This window comes from Eucyclogobius newberryi, unplaced genomic scaffold, assembly GCF_026437365.1.
Source record: "Eucyclogobius newberryi isolate DKJ021-1_F unplaced genomic scaffold, fEucNew1.0.hap1 SCAF_11, whole genome shotgun sequence".
In the NCBI taxonomy this organism is placed as follows: domain Eukaryota; kingdom Metazoa; phylum Chordata; class Actinopteri; order Gobiiformes; family Gobiidae; genus Eucyclogobius; species Eucyclogobius newberryi.
This window is the reverse complement of record NW_027315735.1, coordinates 30,833,275-30,857,751: the sequence shown is the minus strand read 5'-3', so window position 1 is coordinate 30,857,751 and position 24,477 is coordinate 30,833,275. Positions and strand designations below refer to the sequence as shown.

The window sequence follows — 24,477 nt, the reverse complement described above, 5'->3', positions numbered from 1 at the left end:
CCTCTAAAGCCTGATTTATTCACATTATAAGTGTAAATAAGCTCTGCCCCTTTTTTAAGGATTAAGTAAAAAACGTTCAGCCACAATGTTAAAAGACTTATTGAAATGTTATCAATATAGGCTCATTTTAAGTACAATTACACTGGAGAACGTGCAAGACAACATAGATTGATTTGAGTCTGAAAATAAGATTTGCCAAAAGGAACAAGAATGAAATGTGATGTTTTACTAAAAATAAGGAACTTGACATTAGAAAGAAAATGCTCCTGTTCTTGAATTACCAAAAATACAAAATAATAATCCCAAATAGGTATTCGTACTATTTATCTTGATTTTAGCATATTCTGACTGTCTAAAAAGAACATTTGCCAATAAAATAAGTTGTCTTTTTCTTAATTCAAGAACAGGAGCATTGTTTTTCTAATGTCTAGTGAGAAATTGCTTGTCTTTTCTTTATTTTAGTAAAACAATACATTTTACACTTGTTCCATTGGCCAATCTCATCTTCAGACAGTCAAGAAATACTATTAAGGTAAATACTACTTAACTAAAGCGCTTAGTCACTTCTTGTTTTATTTAAGTCACTGAACTGATCCCGATTCCTCCCAAAGCGGTTGATTGGACTGAAAATAAGAGTAGTACATTCATGTTTCAAACGCCCTGGAGCTCGGTGAACACAAAGGTCTCACCCTGACCCTTTGCTCAGGCGAGGAGGTGAAGAACCCGCAGAAGGCCATCCCCATCGGCATCGTGGTGTCGCTGACCGTGTGCTTCTTGGCGTACTTCGGCGTCTCGGCGGCGCTCACGCTCATGATGCCGTACTTCCTGCTGGACGAGAAGAGCCCGCTGCCCATGGCCTTTGAGTACGTGGGCTGGTCGCCGGCCAAGTACGTGGTGGCCGTGGGCTCGCTCTGTGCCCTGTCCACGAGGTAAGACTGTTCAGCTTCTGTCTGTGAAACCGTGGAAACTGAGAGCAGAAACGCCCTTCAGAGCTTGTGTCAGATCATTTTATTCAGTTTACGACATAAATATAAAAACTAGGACTGCGACTGACGATTATTTTAGCAGTCGATTCGTCAGCAATTCAGTGTTATTGATAAAAATCCTGAATAGTTGGTTCTTTTTTGTCATTTTATTCAAGGCGAAACGCTGCAGGAGAATAGGAAAAAATATTAAATTTAAATGTATCAATTTGAAACTTCTCTTGTAGTTTATTCACGTAAATGGAAGACAAAAATGTATTACACGTTTTTCATCATGTCATGTTTTCATAGAGAAATGAGGCGTTTTATGTGTAAAAACTGACAAAATTGCACATATTTGCAACGTTTAAATCTGAAAAATGGACAGAGCCAGGTTCAAATGTCTTCATTTTGTTAACATATTAAATTAGAAAAAAATATTGAGGGGATTTTGGATGTTTTATTTAGTTTTTGAGTAAACTCGACCTGACTGAGTCAAAATTTTTGGCACATTTTTTGACATAAAACTTGAAGTAAAATCAGGATCAGAATTAAAAATCAACAAATCCTTCTGTACATTCTGCCAAAATCTTGTTAAGTCTGAGTTTGTGCAGTTTGATGTGTTGTTTCCACATAAATATATATGTCAAGAGAGAAAACTGACCAAAAACACGTTCTTCCTGCAGTGTCTCGCCTTAAAAATGCCACTTATTTGTCATAAAAAGGTCATTTCGCATGTGATTTAGAGTCTGTATCGTCCAGATAACGATTACAATGATGAAAATATGATCATAAATATAGTCGACTAACTGATGCAGCCCTAATAAAAACATCTGAGGTGTTTTAGATCCGGGTTATCTCATGTTTAACTCTCAAAGGAGGAAGTAGGTGTTGTCCTCATCAACTGTCATTCCCCAAAACATAAATCTAACTCCTCATCAGGGTTTTACTTTCAATAAAACGTCATACAGTTCGATACAGACGACTTGCAGCAGTTGAATTTGTTGCTGCTTTTACAATATAATCTTGATGACGACATGTAGTGGTAACTAAAGCTTTCAGAACGTCCTGGTCACACGCTGCCGGCTCTGAAGGGCGCCTGTGTTTCTCAGCTCGAGCGAGTCATTTTGCTCACTGGGAACTTCTGAGGCTCAGCTTGACTCTCTGTGCGACACAATCTACACTTTTGCATGTTCAATACTGTAACTGTGACATTGTTTGGGTGTGTTTCCCGTCAAAGCAGGATTATCAATGTGTTTCTTCTTCCTTGAACGTTCAAATGCGAAAGCAAAGACGGCAAAAAACGAAAACCAATCTTAAAGGGCGCGGCGTGTCTTTTTTCCAGAATGAGGGTCCTCCGCTCGCTCATGTTGGCGAAATGTTCCGCAGTACGGCTTTTAACACGCCCGTCAAGCCTTTGTTTCATTGCGTGTGGCTTTAGTGATAGAAAATAACACGCAAAAAACAACATGCAAAAAACACGCATCCTCATAGTCGACTCTCCGCAGATCTGACCTGTCACTTGGTTCACGCCGTTGAAATAGACGTTTAATTAATGCTACGCTGTGGAACATTCAAGGAAAAGCAAGGACGATATTGACAAAAATTAATATTTCTATAACGATATTCAGACGATATTAAGTCAATCCAACATAAAATGCGTCTTTAAACTGATCAATTATCAGACAAATGTGAAATATCTGTCAAATGAATCACAAAAGTGCAGAAATATAACTTATATAGCCTCATTTGAGAGTTTAGAACGGAATTTCTATCATTTTTTTATTCTAAATTAGCTTTTTTTTGTAGCGTTTTTAACTATAAACGATTGATTATTCATTGTTTAAATCTTGCGCATCTTCAAAACAACATCTAGATTTTGACATTTTGCCACCTCTTTAGTTTTTACAGGTGCATTCCGTGCGTGCAGGAGGATTAACATTTATAAGACCAAGAGATTCAAGCTAATGAACAAAATAAACGCAGTTTGTAAAGCGTGCGCGTCTTTACGATTTTGCCTAGAGTTCGGCTTATTGTCCATTTCTAATCAGACGTTACTTTCCACCAGAACCAGAACCAGAACCAGAACCAGAACACCTCAAGCAAACACAGTCTAAATCAAGCCAAGATGGAGGCTGCGTTCACACTTAAACGAGCTCATTTCAGTTCTGATGTGGACTTGGTTCTCGTCCTTGCTTCGTTAAAGGTTCATCGTTGGGTTTCGTCCCAGTTTCCAGTGTGATTCTGGCTCTAAACCGGTGCCAAACGACCACCAGAAACGCGCTTTAACCTCGCGTCCGTCCGTCCGTCCGTCGCTGGCGTAAATCGCAGCTCACGATAAATCCCGTAAATCGCGCGTGGCCTCGGGTCGCGCCCTCCGCCAGGTTGTGCAACTCTTACGCAACAAAACACACAGCCGTCTGTTTGTTTTGCAACGACTTACGGCTCCAAAACATTCCCCCGGCGACTCCCCACGCCCTCTTTTACGCAACAATGAAGGCATTCTACGATTCAGGAGTGAGTGCAGCGCGGCTCCAAAGCACAAACATCTGTCGTCGTTTACATGCGCAAGTTCGGGGAGAAAATGGTGAAAATACACACGCTTTTTATGAATATTGTGATTTTAAACAAGGGAAAAAAAACAGCGATTATTTTATAGTTAGAAATCATCAGGTTCAACATTTGTGAATTTACTTTTTGGACGTTTCTTGTTTCTTTTTGATTCAACAACATTTAAACAAACACAATGAAAGAAAAAAAACATAACCAGAGAGAAAAACGAGATGGAATAAGAAACAGTCGACATCGAGCGAATAAGAGAAAATCAAGGCACACGAAACCCAAAAGAAAACGTCCCAAAGTCTGGCAAATTTGTACATTTTCAAAGTCTGAATGTAATTTTTTTCCCTACTAAGAATGTTTTTGGACGTTTCTGCGTAATTGCCGGGCCGATCCGCGCAGAACAAAAAAACGGCACAAAATCGCGTCTTCCCTGTCGACACGAAAAGCACAAAAGTGGAATAACTTTTTCACAACGGTGTCGGAAAGTGGCGCCGTTGTTCAACTCCAGAGACGCGTTTGCTGTCGGTGGAAAGGACTTTAAGACACGTTTTAAACAAGCAGAGGTGACCGAGTATTAAAAGGTTCTACTCTAGTAAGAATAAAGTTACTTCAAAGCAATTACTCAAGTAGAAGTATAAAGTAGGTGGTCCGAGATACTGCAGAAGTATTAGCGAAACTATCACGCAAATTTGTGAGACTGGAAGGAAAAAACATTAAATAATGGACACAAAAAACAGAATTGAATTGAAGATCTGCACTTTAATAATAATAATGATAATAATAATGATAGTAATAATTATAATAATGATAACAATCAAAATGCTCTTATTTAGATTTAGATATTTTTCATTATTAAACCCACTCGTTCTGATGAAGCCCTGATCACTCTGTAACTGCTTTTGAAAGGTTAAAATGTGTCACGTTTATTCACATTTTTTGTCGTATCTATTGCTCATACGATTATCCAGTTTCGATACTAGTTTTTGTATCGCTTAGTATCTTGAGTTTTGATACTTTTGACAACCCCATCAACTCGTATTAATAATTAGCCATAGAAACACATCCCCCATAATAGTGCAAAGAAAATGTACAGCAAATATTGAGCCCCAAAATGTATCGTTCCAGCTTTCATTTATTGAATGGAGACGATTCATTTAGCAGTTATTTCTCTGGAACACTGAGACCTTTAAATACATTATCAATCAAAAATAGGTATAAATATGACGACCGAAGGCTTCAAGGTAGAGCATATTTACAAAGAAATCAGAAACGGTTTATTCCTTACTGACATTTTAATTTAATAACGCCTCTCTCTGTGTTATAAAAGCATTTTCGCGTGTGTTTTTAGAGTCTGCGCGATTACTTTTCGGTCAAGGAAGAAGCGCGTTGCCAATCCTCTGTTGCGACGGCTCGTTTCTGTGTTGGGACTAACGTGTTTTGGCCTGTGCATGTGCGTGTTGCGTGTGTGTGTGTGTTGTGTGTGTGTGTGTTGTGTGTGTGTGTTGTGTGTGTCGCTGCAGTCTGCTGGGCTCCATTTTCCCCATGCCTCGCGTAATCTATGCCATGGCCCAGGACGGCGTGCTTTTCAGAGCCTTAGCCCGAATCAATCCCAAAACGAAGACGCCCCTAATCGCCACTATGAGCTCCGGCGTCGTCGCAGGTGAGCGCGGCGCCCCCTACGTCTGCTACAACCTGCCAAACCTGTCCTTTTTATTTTGACGTGTCGCTGTGTTTCCAGGTTCATTTGTGGACGCTGTTTATGTTTTTTGATTTGTTTGACCCCGTTTCAAAGAGCAGGTTCAAATAAACTCGGAGAGAAATGCACAGATTACAATAAATTATGCAAATGTATGAGGTTTTTATGAGTGGGAATGTTTAAATCAGTTGTAAGTAACTCTCACGCCTTTGTTTATCCGACATGCTCAAGTTTTCCCGTCAAATTATTAACATTACCACCTGATTTTAAAGTGCCCATGACAGATTTTTGTTATTTTCTAAGTTAGACTTTATTTGGTGTGTTTGTACCTGTTGAAAATATTAATGATAGTTTTAAAACAATCAAGTGGCTTTCTGTGGAGAAAAGTTAAAAAACCTGTTGAAAATGATCACAGGAAGTGACATCACACCAGGGAAACTCCATCCAAAGTCTCTGCAGAATTTACACAAAGGAAACAACTTTTTGGACGCTCTAAACATCAATTCAACAGAATAAAGTCGCTCTCATACATTTTTAATAGTCAAATAAAAAAATTAAAAAATTGCAGGATATTTTTTTCCCAGTGTGACATCATCGATTACAAACAGGAAGTACAATTATACCCCTAGAACACTTTTGTTTTTAATGAGTGGTCCAACCTGTCATAGAAACATTTTTACCTCAGCATTACAAATTAAACCATTTTATTACACTTTAGAAATGAAAGTATTAGAGTTGCAAAGGTTTGGGAATATTTTAAGGAGTTTGAGACATTATGTGATTTAAAAGAGAAGGAGAAAAGTACAGAAGCAAAACACCCAGAGTTACTCAGCTGAGAGTAAGAGACCAAATGAGACCACTCGCTGACATTTAAGGAGATAAACATATTCCTCTGCATCTAAATGTCTCCTGATGTTATAATTGTCTCTCAAACATCCTCAAACTAATTAGGATCAGTCACACGTCATACATTCTGTGGCGTCGCACACACAGGAAACAGATTACAGTCACAACAACAACAACAAACGTGTTGGGGTAAGAGGAGTAAAATGTTCTATAAGGTGATAAATCGATCTCTTAAAAGGTCGGTTTGCATTAAAGGTCCAAAAGTATGAGGTTTATGTAAGTCTTTTTTATGTCTGAAAACGACCAACAGTTTCCTTTTGCACATTTAAAAACAAAAATCACCAAAAACGTTCAGAAATTACAGTGAATTTTCCACCCCTTTGCAACTCTAAAACGTATATTTGGTGTAATAAATAAGGTAAAGTGGCACGCTTTAGTGGATTTAGTTGCAAACCTGACATAGTAACGGTGGGGAATGACAAAAATGCATCCACCTCTTAATCAAACGTTTTGGTTGAACCTGTGCACTCCCGAGTCGTTTAAACCTGCTCACGTGGCCCCGGGACTCACGTGGCCCCGGGAGCACTGCATTTGACCCTGTTTCATGTCCTTTAACCTGACGTCTTTTCCTCTAGCCTGCTGGGGTCCATGTTCCCCCTGCCGCGCATACTCTTTGCCATGGCGCGCGACGGTATTCTGTTCAAATTTATGTCCAAAGTCAGTAAGCGCCAGTCGCCCGTAGCTGCCACCATGATGGCCGGTGCCACCGCCGGTAAGCGCCAGCGCGAGGGCCACGCCTCCGCCGCCGCCGCCATCTGCGCGGGCCATTTTGTGGATCTGTCGGTGACGTTGTTTCGGTGGCGGTTGCATGCAGGAATTTGGTGTTTTAAGTGCATGTTGTTGTGGTGTTTTAAGTGCATTTGCAGAGCTCATTTGCAAACACAGATATTCAGAAACGCTGTTGTTGTTCTAAAGACATGCAATAATAATATAATAATACATGGAGTATATCGTCCATGTAAGAACTGTTAAAAGGCTGCAAAAGAAGCAGTTTAAGAATAAAAATATGTCAAACTTGCCACATACTCTTTAAAATGAAGAGAAGAATGTGATATTTCAAACATTTCAGCACTTTTTTGGGTTAATTTTGCAGTGCTTTCATGTTTTAAGCGAGACTTTAACAGTAAAAAACAACATTTAGCACATTTTAGCACATTTCTGACCAACTGCAATAACATCGTCTGAATAATTGTCATCGAGATTGTAAATTTTTAGGTTTTTAATCACAATGAGTTTTAAAATCTGGTTAAATAAGGGCCAAAATAATTCAATTTTAATACCATATTTTACACATATGATTAATAACAGTACAGTTGCTCCAAAAGAGTGATATCATAGTTTTCTTCATACTATTTTATTGAAAACATTTTGATTATCTGTTTTTGCAAATTAACTCTTCTTTGTGGTGTAATATGTTTCTTTGTGTTGATTCAGCCATTTTTTCAGACCGAAACGAAACCTGAAAGCGTGAAATCAAGCAAAGACGAGCCAATGTGGAATAATCTTCAAAGTTCAGACATAGCATAATTTGCTTGTTCACCACTAAAATATGACACAACTTCTGCACCGTTTCTCTCTGGGTTCCTTGAAAACGATGGATAAATTGTGTTCCGGCCTCCGCAATGAACGCAGAAAACCCCACGAAGCCTGTGCATTTACTCCAAAACCTGCATTTAAAAAAAAAAAGAACACTTCCACTTCAGATAAATCTTCGTCACATTGTGGTTTGTGTGCAGGCTTCGTCTTGTTTTCTAAAATCAAGCGCAAGCCAACAAACACGCGACTGACTTGGACTTTGGGCGTTTTATTATTTGTTCTCTTTAAGGCGAGACACTGCAGGCACAACTATTTATTGTTGTTTTTTGGTCCGTTTTCTCTCGACATTGAGGCTTTCACGTAGAAACAATACAACTGTCCGACTTCATCCCCAGAACTATTTGGCACATTGTAACTTCAAAGGCCGTTTTCGTTCAAATGCACTATCACCACTAATCACCATTTAAATCAGCACCTACGCACACCAAACTTTACCATCTTGAACTGAATACGATTTTGACGGAACATACAGAAGGATTTGTTGATATCTAATGTCAAGCCTGATTTATTAAAGTTTTAAAACCCAAAAATTGGGCGAAATTTGAATTTTTAGGCCAATTTTCAGTTGGATCGAGTTCACTCAAAAACTAAATAAGATATGCAAAATCCCCAATGTGATTTTTAGTTGTAGTTAAGACATTTAAACCTGGCTCTGTCCATTTTTTAGCTTAAAATGTCCCAAAATTATGTGTAATTCTGGCTGTTTTTACACATAAAACGGCTTTTTCTATGTGAGAACACGACATGATAAAAAACCTGTAATACATTATATTCTTACATTAATGCGATTAAAGTACAGGAGCAGTTTCATATTGATATCTTTAAATTTAAGATTTTTTCCTATTCACCTGCAGCGTCTCGCCTTTGCATGAGGCTGAAAATACTTTGACGTTTGTATATTTTTTGTGTTTGCTCAGGGTTCCCACGCAATGTTTGGCAGTGTTGTCACAGTGAGTGGACAGGTATCACTCCCAGTTTGGAAAAGCACACAAAGCTTTTACATACTGTACATACCTTCACAACGCCCATCCAAACCACCTCGTCCTTGTAAATTGCAACGTTCATCTCTAGAAACACGTACAACTAATTAGAAATGGTTCGATAATTGACTTTTGACTGCTACTGAACCACATTTGAACCAACATTTCCGGTTAAGCCGGACTCTGAGTCAGTCCTACGGAGAACTGGGGAAGGTACAGTCGCTAAAATGTGACATAACGTGGGGATTTGTGTAGAAGGTTCAAGGTTCACGTGCTCCAACAAGTCAACGCTGCACCGATTCGTTGCCCGTCTCCAGAACGTATTTGCCGCATTAAACGCCCAGAAAGACGGGTAAAATAGTACGGCGGCGTTCCATGGCAATTTCTGGACTAAGGTGGCTAGAGAGGCGCGCAAACTGAAGTAAATTTGTTGTAAAGTTTGCAATCTTACAACTTGTGACGACACAGACACATTTAGCTCTAGACTGTTTGAAAAGACACTGAAACTGGAGCCGCTCTACACGTGGACACCCAGGAACGCGTGGGGACCCTAATTTTGTCTTTTATCACGTGCTTATTCATCGTTCTACTGCGCCGCATTGACTGTCTGCCCTGTGGTTGCCGTAGCGATCATGGCGTTCCTGTTTGACCTCAAAGCCCTGGTCGACATGATGTCCATCGGGACGCTGCTGGCCTACTCGCTGGTGGCCGTCTGCGTCCTCATCCTCAGGTCAGTAGAACTCGACAACTAAGCTTAAAGGTGCACGTGACGGGTTCTCATCGTTTTCTAAGGATTACAGTACTTTGTTTGTTCCTGTAGTCAATAGTTATCTTACTTTTACATCAATCAAGTGGCAGATTGTGAAGAAAAAAAAGATAAGTTGAAAAGTACATTAAGTAGAGCCGAGTTCTAAAGCAGAATCCCTCTGTGATGTCATCAATAAGCGACATTGAGAACGCAAAGACAATTTACACACAATGGCCACGTTTTTCTGACAGTTTAAACAAGCATTTATTAAAGATGTTATCAGGTGTTATTATTGGTCAAATCATGATTGTGTAATTAATATGGTTTTTTTGGCCGTTGTTTACAGTATGGTTGCTAGGTAACCGTTGTGGAATTACCTCTACCTATGTCACATCTGCTGCTCATGTCCAACCAGGAAGTGACTTTATAAACTTTATAAAAATTGTCAAACTGGCACATTTTCTTGGTAAAATCTTAAATATAATCATCTCTAGGTTTTAGTGAAACGTCCAGTTGAACTTGTCACGTGCACTTTAAAGTCAGAGCTATTTAATGTTTTCCCAAGGTATTGTCAGCAATAAAAACATCAAAACAGCATAAAAACATACACATAAGTTTAATGTCAAGGCAAAGAAATAACAGATCCTTTTCCAGAAAAGCTTCACACTGCACCTTTAATTGCAGCACATCAATGAGGAGAATGTTGTGTTATTGCTTTGCCTGGAACGTCTGTGTGAAAGGTGCTCTACAAATAAAGTTTGTTTCACTTACAAAAAACTCCAATACTAAATACTTTGGTTAAAAAAAATACTTTAAGAGTAAAAGTAATGAAGTATTTCAGACAGATTTTGAAAAACGAATTAAAAACTAACTAACTTATCCTGCAGTGGAGTAGAAAGTACAGGTCCTGCTCTCAAACGCAGTAAACATGACTTCAGCACATATTCTGTTACTCTCCACCTCTGCTTTGTAAATAACCCGTGACCTGTAACTGTGATATACGTCAGGAGGGGCATCCCACACAAATGCACGTGTGCGTAGTGCTGCGTGAAAGGCCCGTGCGCTCTGCGTTTTGCCGCTGACGCAACGGCACTGAATGCTCCTTTTGTGCGCCTCTGAACGCAGCTGAGCGATCGGGACGTGTTTGCGCAAGTTTCCGCGCTCGCCCACACGAACTCCGCCCTCCGGTCCACAACACACGGGGACAGTAAACACGTTCTGAAGCCAGAGAGACGCAAAACACCAGAAACGTGTGCTGGAGGTTGAACTTGTATGAACTGTACGTGTGGATGAGACATGAATACCGTATTTTCCGGACTATAAGTCGCACCTTTTTTTCATATTTTGGCCGGGGTGCGACTTATACTCCGGGGGCGACTTATATGTGATATTATTCGTTATTTTCACACTGACATCCGCATTTCACATGTTGATTATTTTCACACTGACGACCACAAGAGGGCGCTCTAGGCTGTAATCGACGCAGAAGAAGAATTTGCACTTCCTCTTCCTCTGGAGTTTGTGGAGTTGTTTAGAAGTGACACAGAGGAAGAAGAATTCAATGGATTTAGTGATTTAGTGACACATTTACCACAAAAATCCGACTTATACTCCAGTGTGACTTATATATGTTTTTTTCTTCTCTATTATGCATTTTTTGGCTGGTGCGACTTATAGTCCGAAAAATACGGTAAATGATGGAGAAGTTGATACTGGTGCACCGTGGAAGAGTAGAACAGCAGTTTACTCAAGTAAGAGAGACATTATATCAACATTATTTACCTAAAGTCGAAATGCAAAGTTAGGGGTCCAAGAATTTGCTCAATTAAGAGTAAAAAAGTTTTGCCTAGAAAGTCCAGAACTATTTCAAACAGTGCTTTTTATGCAGATTAATATCGTTTGAGTTGATTTTGCACAATGTGTCCCCTTTAAGATTGACCTCTTCCCCTTTAAGGTCGACCTCTTCTCCTTTAAGCTCGACGTCTTCCCCTTTAAGCTCGACGTCTTCCCCTTTAAGCTCGATGTCTTCCCCTTTAAGGTCGACCCCCTCCCCTTTGAGGTCGACCCCTTCTCCTTTAAGCTCGACGTCTTCCCCTTTTAAGCTGGACATCTTCCCCTTTAAACTGGACATCTTCCCCTTTAAACTGGACGTCTTCCCCTTTAAGCTGGACGTCTTCCCCTTTAAGCCTGACGTCTTCCCCTTTAACAGCCGCTCTTCTCACACATGAACATACCTGTGTGGGTCATACATGCTCCTCCCCTTCTCAGGTACCAGCCGGACGGGGTCCTGGAGCGGCGGTCCGGTGCGGGGGAGAGGGACTTCCTGTCTGAGTCGGACCTCACGGAGTCCGAGTCGCACCTGAACATGCTGAAAGGGGGCGGGTCCAGCTTCCAGGCCATGATGCAGCCGCCCGCCACGCCCTCGGAGCAGTCCTCGTCCGTGGTCAACATGTCCGTGGTGGTGCTGGGTAAGAACACGCGCAGCAAGCTACAAACACGGCCTCTTCACGTGATTATAACGTCCATGTGATTATAACGATTATAACGTCCAGATGTGATGGATGTGGAAATAAAGAGCTGGAACAGGTTTGATTTATCGCAACGATCGAGTATTAGGACTCAATTAGTGATGGAATAATTGTTACACAGACTCCGGAACATGCCGTGTGCTGAGAGAAGAGGTTTTATGCACCAGACCTCAAACTGACACAGGAAACATGGCAATTTAGCGTTTTTTTGGGTTAAATTTAGCAGAATTTCTGACCAAACTGCAAATTATGTGTATTTACGGCCAAAACTATGAAAAAAGCTACGGAAAATACGGTATATGAAAACGGATGTAAAACGCCATGGAAACGCGTGACCTCTCTGTGACCGCTGCGTGACCTCTCTGTGACCTCTGCATGACCTCTCTGTGACCTCTCTCTCTGACTTCTCTCTGTGACCTCTGCGTGACTTCTCTCTGTGACCTCTGCGTGACCTCTCTCTGACTTCTCTCTGTGACCTCTGCGTGACCTCTCTCTGTGACCTCTTCGTGACCTCTCTGTGACCTCTGCGTGACCTCTCTGACTTCTCTCTGTGACCTCTCTCTGACTTCTCTCTGTGACCTCTCTCTCTGACTTCTCTCTGTAACCTCTGCGTGACCTCTCCGTGACCTCTGCGTGACCTCTCTGTGACCTCTGCGTGACCTCTCTCTCTCTGTCCCGTCAGTGATGGCGGTGTGCGTGATGAGCTTCCTGACCACGGTCCACGTGGGCGACATCGTGTCCCTGGTGCCGTGGGTCCTGGTGCTGCTGGGCTTCAGTCTGCTGCTCTTCAGCTTCTGCGTCTTCATGATCTGCCAACAGCCGCAGACCACCAAGAAAGTCTCCTTCATGGTGCGCGCTCACACCGTCGCTCACACCGTCGCTCACACTGCCGCCGCCGCTGCCGTTTAATCCCCCAATCCAGCCCGTTCCACGCCCCGTGTGGACTGGGTTCGGGCTCGTTTTGGCTTTCGCTCGCATAGGTCTAAATATAAAGCGCTTTTTTAAATCTGTTTATGCCACATTCACGTTACTTTATCATTCAGAACCTTTGCATTTGTAAACCTGGTCACACGCACTATTAGACAAAGAGGATATATCATAATTAGACAAAGAGGAAACGATATATAATAATGAATCACTGTTGTTTTTTATTCCTGGTGTGATTAGATGTCAAATGGTGAAACTTACCTCACAATAATCGTATCACTAACGTTACGATATCGTGACGATTCATATGCTTTCTTCTGGAGTTTTATTCTACTCTTAGTATTTCCTGTTTAATTCCTGCATTTGGCTGGAAAATCACTCCGGATCGAGAAATATGTTTATAAATTGCCAGAAGAGTGAAACTAAAAGCAACTGGCGAGGGAACATTGTGACGTGGTTAAAAGCTAATAATAATATGAATATGAATAATTTAGGATATTATAGGTTTAAATTACTTGAATTTGAGGTGGGAAAATGGGTCCGACTTGGAGAACGTGTCTTTGTCCAGAAGATTCCTGAAAAACAAGCGGAGGAAAGTGTCTGTGAGTGGTTCTGTTCTGTCGTTTAGCGGTTAGCGGTTCGCGGTTAGCAGGGGATTACGGGATGTTCTGGGGCCACATCAAAGCCTCGACCACTGGAGACATTTCAGACACGTTCCTTTTTTGCATATTCAGCTTGTCGTACGAGCAAAAAAGCAAAGAGGATTTCACATTTTTTTAATCTTGTTTGAGGCGCAGTTTAGGACGGAACTGTAAAAGACACTTTTTTTTCCCTTCCAAAAATACTATTACGATACATCGATACATGTAATAATTTATATACAGCAAAATATATTCTGAAAGATAACAATTATTTACAATTTTTACAAGAGTATTTCTTTGCCAAACCACTGCCTGCACGCTCCATTTATGAAATACATTTAATTTAATCTGATGATGCAGTAATTGCATTATAGACTCCATACTTTTACTCCTACTTGATTCAACTGCGTAATCATTTTCTTACTTGAGTGACATTTTTAAAGTTACTCTTACTACAATGTTGGGCCACTCTGTATTACATAATCATATTTACTTTCTCTCAATAATCAACACAATTCTCGTCCTGCCACAGTTTACTCGACACAGATATCGATTCTGTATCAGCGTCGCCAGGGCCGGCCCCAGCACATTTGGTGCCCTAGGCGAGCTACTCCCCTGGCGTGCACTATGTTACATGCTCCCCTCTCAGTGTTGCATAATGGGACAGTCCAGTAACAGCTCTGTGTTTTGTATGTTTAAAAGATGCATCTGTGGAGTCTTCATTACACAAACACCACCAGGACGCAAATGGCGCTTGGTTAAAAGTGAATACAAAAGCCCACAATAGATGTCAATCTTTATAATGTGTGTCTTTTAGACGTCACAAACAATAATGTCCCCGGTGCAGTGTCACATGTCAGGTCCCGGACCTGTAACATGACGTACCACGGTGTTGGTGCTCACGTGTGTTGGAGCTGCGCTCATCCATATTGTATGGATGACGTATGGATGACGTATGGATGACGTATGGATGACGTATGGATGATGTATGGATGATGTATGGATGATGTATGGATGATGTATATGCGTAAAACATGTCGCTTTTTGGCTGTGCCTAACATGATCCGGGCGTCAGGAGGAGCTGAGGAAGCGCAGACGGATGTTTGTGTTCTGTGTGTTTTACTGAGTTTGTCCAAAGGATCACAAAAGGTTAGAATCCGGGCATAAAACTGAAGTGCACACAATGAGCACGTGAGAAGAGTGACTGTGCTCAAAGTGCCCACGTAGACGATCAACTTAGAGGAGCAGAGAACGTGTGAATATAACACCGAGGCTGCTCCTCCTGTCCCCGGGCGGCTGTGGCGCGGAGCACGGCTGCTGTTTGAGCCCATGATGCACTGCAGCTGCATCAAGGAGAAAGTAAAGAGTTTATCCAACTGTCAGTGAATGATGCGACACAGGAAAGGTGCTGCTAAACGCAGTGTCTTGTCTTGTAATAAACACACGTAAGACATCGTTTTAAAGGCCAGGGAACACTTTGACATCTATTTCAGGCTTTTATGTAGTTCTAAACTGTCCGTTCTTTTGAAGCGACTGCTCACGTCACTTTGAATCAGCGCCTAAACTACGACTTTTTTCTCGTTAATTAAGGAGTTTTTTTCTCATTAATTAATGACTTTTTTTCTCGTTATTTAATGACTTTTTCTTGTTATTTAATGAGTTTAATGTCGTTAATTTACGACTTTTTTCTGACTTCGACTTTTTCTCATTAATTAACGTCTTTTCTCATTAATTAATGACTTTATTCTCGTAGTGCAGCGCTTTTTTTTTTCTTGGTTGGCCCTTATACTCCGTGGTACATATATAACAATTTTCGTTAGATTTATTTGTCAATTCCAAAATAGTGTTTGGATACATAGAAGGGGGCGCAAAAAACTCCGGCAAGCAAAAAAAACAAAAAATTGCCAGACGGGGGCCCCCCCCTGCAGTGCCGCCCCAGGCACCCGCCTATACGGCCTAGTGGAAGGGCCGGCCCTGAGCGTCGCATCTGTAACTTGACTTTTGAGTTGGAATCCAAACCCAGTTGTCCCGTTTGGCCCTCAGGTTCCCCTCCTGCCGTTTCTTCCCGTCCTCAGCGTCTTCGTGAACATTTATCTCATGGTTCAACTCAGCGGCGACACGTGGATTCGCTTCTCCGTTTGGATGGCGGTCGGTGAGTGTCAAGCGGTCAATCCATTTACTGAAGCGGAATCAGTACACATCAGGCACTGTTTGACTAAGAATATATGCTGTACCGTATTATCCGCACTACAAGGCGCACTTAAAAGCCTTTAACCTTCTCAAAAAACCGCAGTGCAACTTATATTTTCTGTAGTAGATGTTTTGTTTCGCTTAATGTGTCTTATAGTCCGCTGCGCCTTAATATATAAAAAAAGATCGAAAATAGACCTTTCATTGACAGTGCGCCTTATAGTGTGGAAAGTACGGTAACTTGTTTGGACTGATTTTGGCTGGGTTTAGTTTGTCTAGTCCAGTTTAGTCTACATTTAGTCACACGAAAAAGCTAAATATTATATGTGCTGTACTTATATATTCCTTTACTTTCTACTGCACTGTATTTTTGAAAAGTAAAAAGTACATTTCCTGTGTTTATTTTTAGCACCTTCACAATGACGAGGAACATTAAAGGAGACGTATTATGCAAAATCCACTTATATGAGCTTTTAATTGTGTTACAACAGTGTTTTCGCGTCATGATCGTACTCACGGTTGTGTTTTGATTGATTCGTACGCATTAAGAGTTAATCCTGAATTGTCCTGTGCTCAGAAAATCCCCGTTTTCACCTACCCCCTGTCCCCGCCCACATCCATTTACGTAGCTGCGATTATCTGGGGAAAGTAAGACTCCAAGTGACGCGTGACATTCTAAAATGTCACGTAGACATTTTTCAAAAATAAAAACATTTGAACAACACAGGAAACGTCACAATAAAGAGGTGGGGCTTATCAGATCCGCGGTCCATTAACTCTTGCTATTACTCAGCCGTTCTATATCAACATTGCAGTTTACAAAGAACAAATATAAAATGATGATCTACCGTATTTTCCGCACTATAAGGCGCACTGTCAATGAATGGTCTATTTTTGATCATTTTTTCATATATAAGGCGCACCAGAATATAAGGCGCATTAAGCGAAACAAAACATGTACCGAACAAAATCGCTTCAAAGCACAACCAACATTAATCCATATATAAGTCGCACTGGATTATAAGGTCGTTTTTCAAAAAAATTTAAGGCTTTTAAATGCGCCTTATAGTGCGGAAAATACGGTAATTATGTTATTGTTCAATACCCAAAACTACCTAAAAAAAGAATATGTCTCCTTTAGAAAATTTATATCGTTGCTTCTGTCCAAAGTACTTGTTCCCCCCCAATAATTTTAATTAAGTAGATTTTTCATGTGATAATATTACTTTATTGCTCATGTATTTGTACTTTTACTTTGGTAACAACATCGAGCATTGCGTTTAGCCTTTATTTTTTATTCACACACGTTTGTTCTTCAGGTTTTGTCATTTACTTCGGCTACGGCATGTGGCACAGCGTGGAGTACCAGCGCCACCTGCAGCATTCGCAGAAGCAAAACGGCAAGAACAAGTGCCACAAAGCGGGCGCCGTGACCAAAGAGCAGAGTCTGATCCGCCCGGAGAAGACCAGCCAATTCTAGACACTTTTAAAAACATTCACAGACAAACAAACAAAAACAACAACAAACGTCCGTCGCGAATGGGCGCCCGCTGCTTTTGCGAAGGAGACGCCGAAAAAAACCACGAAAGCGGCGCTCGCTCTGAAGACCGGCGTCGGCATTGGTTTACGGGTGGTCACGTGACGAGGTGACATGTGACATCACCGCTGTGCTTGCAGCGGCGGCGGCGCGAAGACGACAGGTAAGACACTGGAAGGAAGACGCATTTTTACCACGAAGCATTTTATCGCCGACTTAAAAAAAAACACACGTATATCTATCTTGTCTGCCTTTTGTGTTTACTCCTACTTAAAGGAGCGCTGTGTAGCTTTTCCGGTTCCGGGTCCGCTTCCTGATTCGCTCGACATGTTCCACGGTTTTGCCGTTAAATGTATCTGTCGTTTTTGATTGATGGAATAAAAAAAAAAAAATCAGTCTAGAAAAATCTAGCTTGAAAACATTCATTCTCGCCGTTAGTGTACGCTCTTGTCGCCATGGGGATAGAGACGTTTAATGCCATACTGTGGAACTTTCCAGGAGAAGCTAAAACATCTCCGCGGAGACGAGCAGTTCCGCAGCGCTCCTTTTACGATTTGTAGATAGACGTAGAGATTGTATTTTTGAAAATGTTTGTATCCGACTGTACGCGTAGTTCACAATGAGACAGGAACTACTTTATGGGGGGGGAGTGATATCTGGTTCTGTTCCATCCACGCAACATTTTTGTACGTACGCGACCTTTTTGTACGTACGTGTTGTTTTTGTACGTACGTAACGTTTTTGTACGTACGCAACGTTTTTGTACGTACGTGTTGTTTTTGTACGTACGCAATGTTTTTGTATGTACGCAACGTTTTTGTATGTACGCAACGTTTTTGTACGTACGTGTTGTTTTTGTACGTACGCAATGTTTTTGTATGTACGCAACGTTTTTGTATGTACGCAACGTTTTTGTACGTACGCAACTTTTTGTACGTACGCGTGCTTGTCACAATTATACAGAATTACCGTATTTTCCGGACTATAAGTCGCAGCGGAGTATAAGTCGCACCAGCCAAAAAATGCATAATAGAGAAGAAAAAAAAACATATATAAGTTGCACTGGAGTATAAAGTATAAGTAAATAAGTATAAATATAAGTATAAGTCACACCCCGGCCAAAACTATGACTTATAGTCCGGAAAATACGGTATAAGCTCTATTGTTTACGTTCATTCTTAATAAAACATAAGGAACTACAAAGACCATGATCCTTTGCTCCATGTCAGTGGACAACATGAAGAAACAACTGTAATTAAGCACTTTTCTATCTTAATTGTGTGTGTCTGTGATTCGCATGAATGGTTGTCAAGGTATTTTAAAAACAAAAAGTGTCATTTCTACATTTCCTACATTTTTCTCTTTACAATATCACAAATAAATATCATACCGTGAAATTAATATTGTGATAATACTGTGATTGTACTGTGAGATTTGCATATCATTACATTCCTAATACATAAGACCCCAGGTAGTTAAGTACATTAATAAAATAATAATATCGTATTTTTGGGACTATAAGTCGCACCAGCCAAAAAATGCATAATAGAGAAGAAAAAAAAACATATATAAGTCGCACTGAAGTGTGAAAATAACAAATAATATCACATATAAGTCGCTCCAGAGTATAAGTATGTATATGAGTATAAATATAATTATAAGTTGCACCCCGGCCAAAACTAGAAAAAAAGGTGTGACTTATAGTCCGGAAAATAGGGTAATCATAATAATAATAGTTCCACTGAATGCATTTTTTTCTTGAGTTCTTTTCTTTCCTGTTCGTTTTCTCTTTTGCCAAACCACATGACAGTATAATCCCCTCTCTACCGTTGGAGAGGTCAAATTGGTCAAAAACAATGTGATAACTGGGACATTTCCTGTGTTAAACCGCCTGGGACATGGGACACCGGGGTCCAGAGTGAGACCGTCCCGGGTAAAGGGGGCGTCTGGTCACCCTCGATGTTCAGGTGAGACGACGTGTACTTTTTTGGCACTTGAAGTTGAACAGTAAATCTCAAAACAGAACGTTCACTGCTGTTATAGTTTTCACCTTTTCACGCCTCTGATTCCAGCGATGTTACTGTTGATTGTAAATGAATTTGTAGTTGTTTTTTTAATGGCAGACAGTATTTACAGTATATATTTTGTGTTGCTAGATTGACCTGAGGCATCGAAACAGATTTGAAAAACTGTGGGAAAATGCCTCCAGTGTTTTTCTTACAGATGCTATAGAGTTAGTGAATATGTCAATCATCATATTTTTGCAAAGTACATTTTGTTACATTTGCAATTTCTGAAGATACTTTACATGTGTGGACAGGGTTTGTTTTGGTTCAAGTTGTACTGTTTTATAACTGTTTTAGGCATGTTTCAAACCTGTTTTAAGTCTGTTTTACACCTGTTTTAAGTTTGTTTTCCACCTGGTTTGTTGGTTTAGACTTGGTTTAAGTTAAATCACAGTTACATCTTGGGATAGTTTATTCTTGCATTAGTTCTGCTTTAAGAATCCTTACTGCGGACAACACATCACTGTAATAATGCAGATACCACTTTATAATAAGCACACCTTAATTACCCTTTATACATCTCATTCATAATGAACGATTAGTCTATTGCAAATGATTCAGGCTTTGTAACTACTTCATTAAGGGGTTAGGAAGAGTAAGTATTAATGTAGTTACCAAGCCTAAATCCTTCTTAATAAACTACTATTATTAAGAGTATCAAAAGTGTAGTTATTATAAAGTGGGAATCTAAGATTTAATTGTAGCAGAAATACAATAACTGAAACAAAACATGTCTAAACCAAGCCTAAACTAAATAAAACGGGCCTGAACTAAATAAAACGGGTCTAAACCAGGCCTAAACTAAATAAAACGGGTCTAAACCAGGCCTAAACTAAATAAAACGGGTCTAAACCAGGCCTAAACTAAATAAAACGGGTCTAAACCAGGCCTAAACTAAATAAAACATGTATAAACCAGGCCTAAACTAAATAAAACGGGTCTAAACCAGGCCTAAACTAAATAAAACGGGTCTAAACCAGGCCTAAACTAAATAAAACGGGTCTAAACCAGGCCTAAACTAAATAAAACATGTATAAACCAGGCCTAAACTAAATAAAACATGTATAAACCAGGCCTAAACTAAATAAAACGGGTCTAAACCAGGCCTAAACTAAATAAAACAGGTCTAAACCAGGCCTAAACTAAACTAAACTCTACAGCTCAGACAAACCCTGTCCATATTCACACCTCGATAAGGTCATTACTATAATATACATATATCATTTCTACATCATTTTGAGTTAAATAAAACGACATTCACGTTTCAAAAGACTTTATACATAACATGTTGATGCCTTGTTTTTGTGAATAAAATATCCTCCAGAAAGTATTGAAAAGTGCCTGCGTTGGACAAACTGTATCACTTTGTCTTTCTCATCTTTGCCTTCAAAATGAAACTGTTTCTCGTCTCATTTAGATGGTACAGTACGTTCTCCTCAGCTGTTTATTTATAAGAGCGAGATCGTGTTAGAACCGAGCGTGAGGCGTGCGCTGCAGATGTGACCTCTAGGGGGCAGTGTAGAGACACATGTGGTTCTGCTGCACAAACACTCGTCTTTTGTAACTGTTTTTACACGAACACAATTTTTTACTTCATTTGTTCTGACTCTGATGTCATTTTCCTGACTCGACAGTTTGAGCAGCGTTTGGAGCGAAAACCTAAAATTTAAAGTATTGAATTAGGAATATTATTTAATCTTGATTTGAGTAGATTTGACATGTTAAGCAAAACTATCTCCCAAATGAATAAGACTTTTTATACGTTAAGGTGCACTAGTGTTATTGCTTTGTCTGGAATGTTCCCCTGCAGGGCATTAAACACATCTCGCTTGCATTTATTACATTACAGTGTTTTTATTATGACACACAAAAAACAAAAACGTTTCACTTTCTTCGTCTCCATTGAGATAGACACGTTTAATGCCGTACTGTGGAACATTCCGGGCAAGGCGATCTCCATGGAGACCAGCAGGTGCCAGAAAAGTTACACAGTGAACGATCAAAATAAGAAAAACAATGTTATTTTGCCTGAATTGCTTGGGATAATTTGATTTGACGCTTTACAGATACAAAATAGGATTAATTCAAGTAATGAATAACTTGCTTGGACATTATTTTTTGCAGTGTAAAGGTTAAAGTGGGTCAAATGTTGTTTCACTTGGTGCCAACTCAAAGTAAATGTTTTATTTCCCCCGATGCATCAGAGATTATTCCAGATATGATACAGTATACTCTGCTCTAGCCCTGTGGTATTTTGTGTCTTTTTTACTGCACAAACTCCTCGAATAAAATGAATAAAACTTGAACAAGCCCCTTTGTTGTATTTGCTTCTCTTTCCGTGTGCAAGAAGTCGTATCAACGCAGATTTTAGCCTTTAGATTGAGCTTTATAAACTTAAAATAAACGTCCTTGAAACAACATGAAAAAAGTCACAATGTCAAGATGAAACTCTGAGATAAACTATGGAGATTAATTCAACACAAATGCAATGAAGTGACATTTCCAGCTCTTTTAACAGTAATTCAGACACATGTGCTCAGTGGAGGAAAGACTTGTACGTTACACCTCAAAACCTGCTGTGGAAGTCACTTTTACTTCAATAATAAACTAACAAGTGTTTTTCCTGTGGACTTTGGGATTCCTGTAGAGCCAAGTACCACTAAAGGACGTATTTGGTTTTCCAAGCAGCCAGAGGTCTAAAACTGGTCTAAAACAGGTCTAAACCAGGTCTAAACCAGGTCTAAACCAGGTCTAAACCAGGTCTAAACCAGGTCTAAAACAGGTCTAAAGCAGGACTACTTCAGGTCTAAAACAGGACTACTTCAGGTCTACAACAGGTCTAAAATAGGACTAAAACAGGACTAAACCAGGACTACTTCAGGTCTAAACTAGGTCTAAACCAGATCTAAAACAGGACTAAAATAGGTCTAAAACAGGACTAAAACAGGTCCAAAACAGGTCCAAAACATGACTAAAAAAGGACTAAACCAGGACTACTTCAGGTCTAAACTAGGTCTAAAACAGGTCTTAAACAGGACTAAAATAGGTCTAAAACAGGTCTAAACCAGGTCTAGACAGGACTACATCACAGTATCAGAAGTTATAAACAAGGATTTACCCAAAAGAGGAGAAAAATGTGGATGGAATTGACTCCAAATCAACACTACAAGTACAAGCTCAGAACCACAGCTGAAGAGCCAGTACTGTGGAATATACAAATATCTCACTTTATCTGTCAGTAATCTGGTCTGACGTGGAAATGTCGCCCTCGTGTGGATATTTACAGACATTAGTTTACAGTTTATTCTCAGAAACAACCGGAAACAATCAAACAGGCAAAACACCACATCATGAACCACATCCTTGTAGTTTATCCTGGACAAAAGTGGCTGCTCAGTTAGCCTAATGCTAAACTTAGGAAAAAGTACTTTAACACTGCAGATTAATAATGTTTTTTTCAGTAGTGGCCCAGCGGTTCATCAGGCTGTCCCGCGGCGTTTTACGTTTACTTTTTTGTTCACATAATTTTGGCTAATGTTCTATCACTCGGAAACAAACATGGCAGGTTTCCATGGCAACAGACTTTTTTTCTTTCTTTTTTGACGTTTCAAAACAAATCAACGTCCTCCAATCCAAATACTTCACTGTAGCAAATTAAAATGTCTGCATGTTTTTTTACTCATAAACTATATATCCTGCATGTATTATTATTATTATATTTAATTTATTTTTATTTTTATTTTACTTATTTGTTTATTTATTTGTTTTTTTATTTATTTTTTTAGCAACTTTTTCTAGCAGATTTGCACGTGTAATGTAAAAATATGGCACATGTTTACCTATTTGTTATTCCTCTCTCACATCTACATTCAGCCCTGTAGCCTTCATCCCTCTGCTGCTTCTTGACCATGAAACATCTGCTTTTCTGTCCTTCTGAGGGTTTGTCATTCGGCTGCAGTGCCGTCTTCACCCCAGCAGAGGGCGCAGGATACAGATGTTACAAATGGGAGGAAACTCGAGCTCAGTCCAGTGTTCTTTTCCCCCTTTTCTCTCCATCTGACCCTGAACACAAAGCAACAGCAGCAGATTCCACTCAGACACAAACAGTGAACCCGTGTCCGCAATGAAGACCCGTCTCCTCCTGTGCGTCCTGTTGGTCCTGGTGCAGCTCCAAACTGGTGAGTGTCTTCAGATCTCTGCAAACAAGCATTTTTTAACAGTTTTTTTTGTTTTAATTGTTTCAAGAAGTTAATTTAATGTCTGAAATATGCAAAAACCCAAAGATTGATTGTTAACTAGGGCTGCAGTCGATTCATCTCAACTTATCGATTGTCGAAATGACCGGCAACTCATTTAATAATCGAATAATCGTGAACTGATCGATGCACGAATCCAATAGACGAGCTCAGACAAGACGTTTTATGACTCAAACTGAGCCACAAATGCATGAAAATGAGACGGAAAAGGCTGTAAATCGAGAGTATTTGATGAAAACGCTCTATCGTCTGTAAATGTGCTAAATTCAAACAATTTATTGATTTTGTATAGTATTAAAAACAACTAAAAAACAACTAAATTAACAGACATTAACGGACAAGCATAAGCAAAAACAGTTTTAAAGTCATATTTTAACTCAACTTTGGCCCCCGTTTTGTGAGATTCATCTGCTTCTTGGTGTTGTTCGTTTTCTAAATTGGGAGATTCATTATTTGAATGATAAACGTTGTCGGTGTCACGATCTATAGTTCAAACATAATCAGAAAAATAAAACAAATGCATGTTTATAAAGTTGTGTAAAGCAAAAGTACTGCAGATGCCAGTTTGTGTCGACGTAAATAAGTGTTTTCTTCTTTGTTTTGATGCAGGAGCGAGAAAATACAAACCAGAACATGTCCGTGATTGAATTGCTTTAGTTTGAAATTTCCAGCTTTGAAAGATCGTCTGTAGAAGTCAGTTTTTCCACACGGCTCTAAGTGTTTCTGCAGAGCTTTTCCAGTCAAACTCTCTGGATGAAACAACACCAGAGCTGCAGAGAGAGGAGTCAGAATCGTGCCAGGATTAAGGATCACACGTCAAACTCCATTTCTCTGTCCTATTATTTGCTTTGTTCAGTTGTAATTAATCCAATCCTAAACGAA

General features: G+C 39.9%; 1 protein-coding gene across 2 annotated transcripts in view; it reads left to right on the top strand.

Annotated features, from left to right (window-relative positions):
* Positions 1-21,374, top strand: part of slc7a2 (solute carrier family 7 member 2) — a 30,681-nt gene extending 9,307 nt beyond the window's left edge. Inside the window, exons 6-12 of one of the 2 annotated variants that reach the window (XM_072439890.1) lie at positions 707-929; positions 6,702-6,838; positions 9,330-9,432; positions 11,719-11,918; positions 12,661-12,827; positions 15,590-15,698; positions 17,056-21,374. In XM_072439890.1, coding sequence (XP_072295991.1) covers positions 707-929; positions 6,702-6,838; positions 9,330-9,432; positions 11,719-11,918; positions 12,661-12,827; positions 15,590-15,698; positions 17,056-17,216 — 1,100 coding nt within the window. In that variant the 3' untranslated portion in view covers positions 17,217-21,374. Of the gene's footprint in view, positions 1-706; positions 930-5,044; positions 5,185-6,701; positions 6,839-9,329; positions 9,433-11,718; positions 11,919-12,660; positions 12,828-15,589; positions 15,699-17,055 lie in introns of both variants that reach the window. The other variant, XM_072439889.1, reaches the window with a different exon arrangement.
* Positions 21,375-24,477: the final 3,103 nt, after the last annotated feature.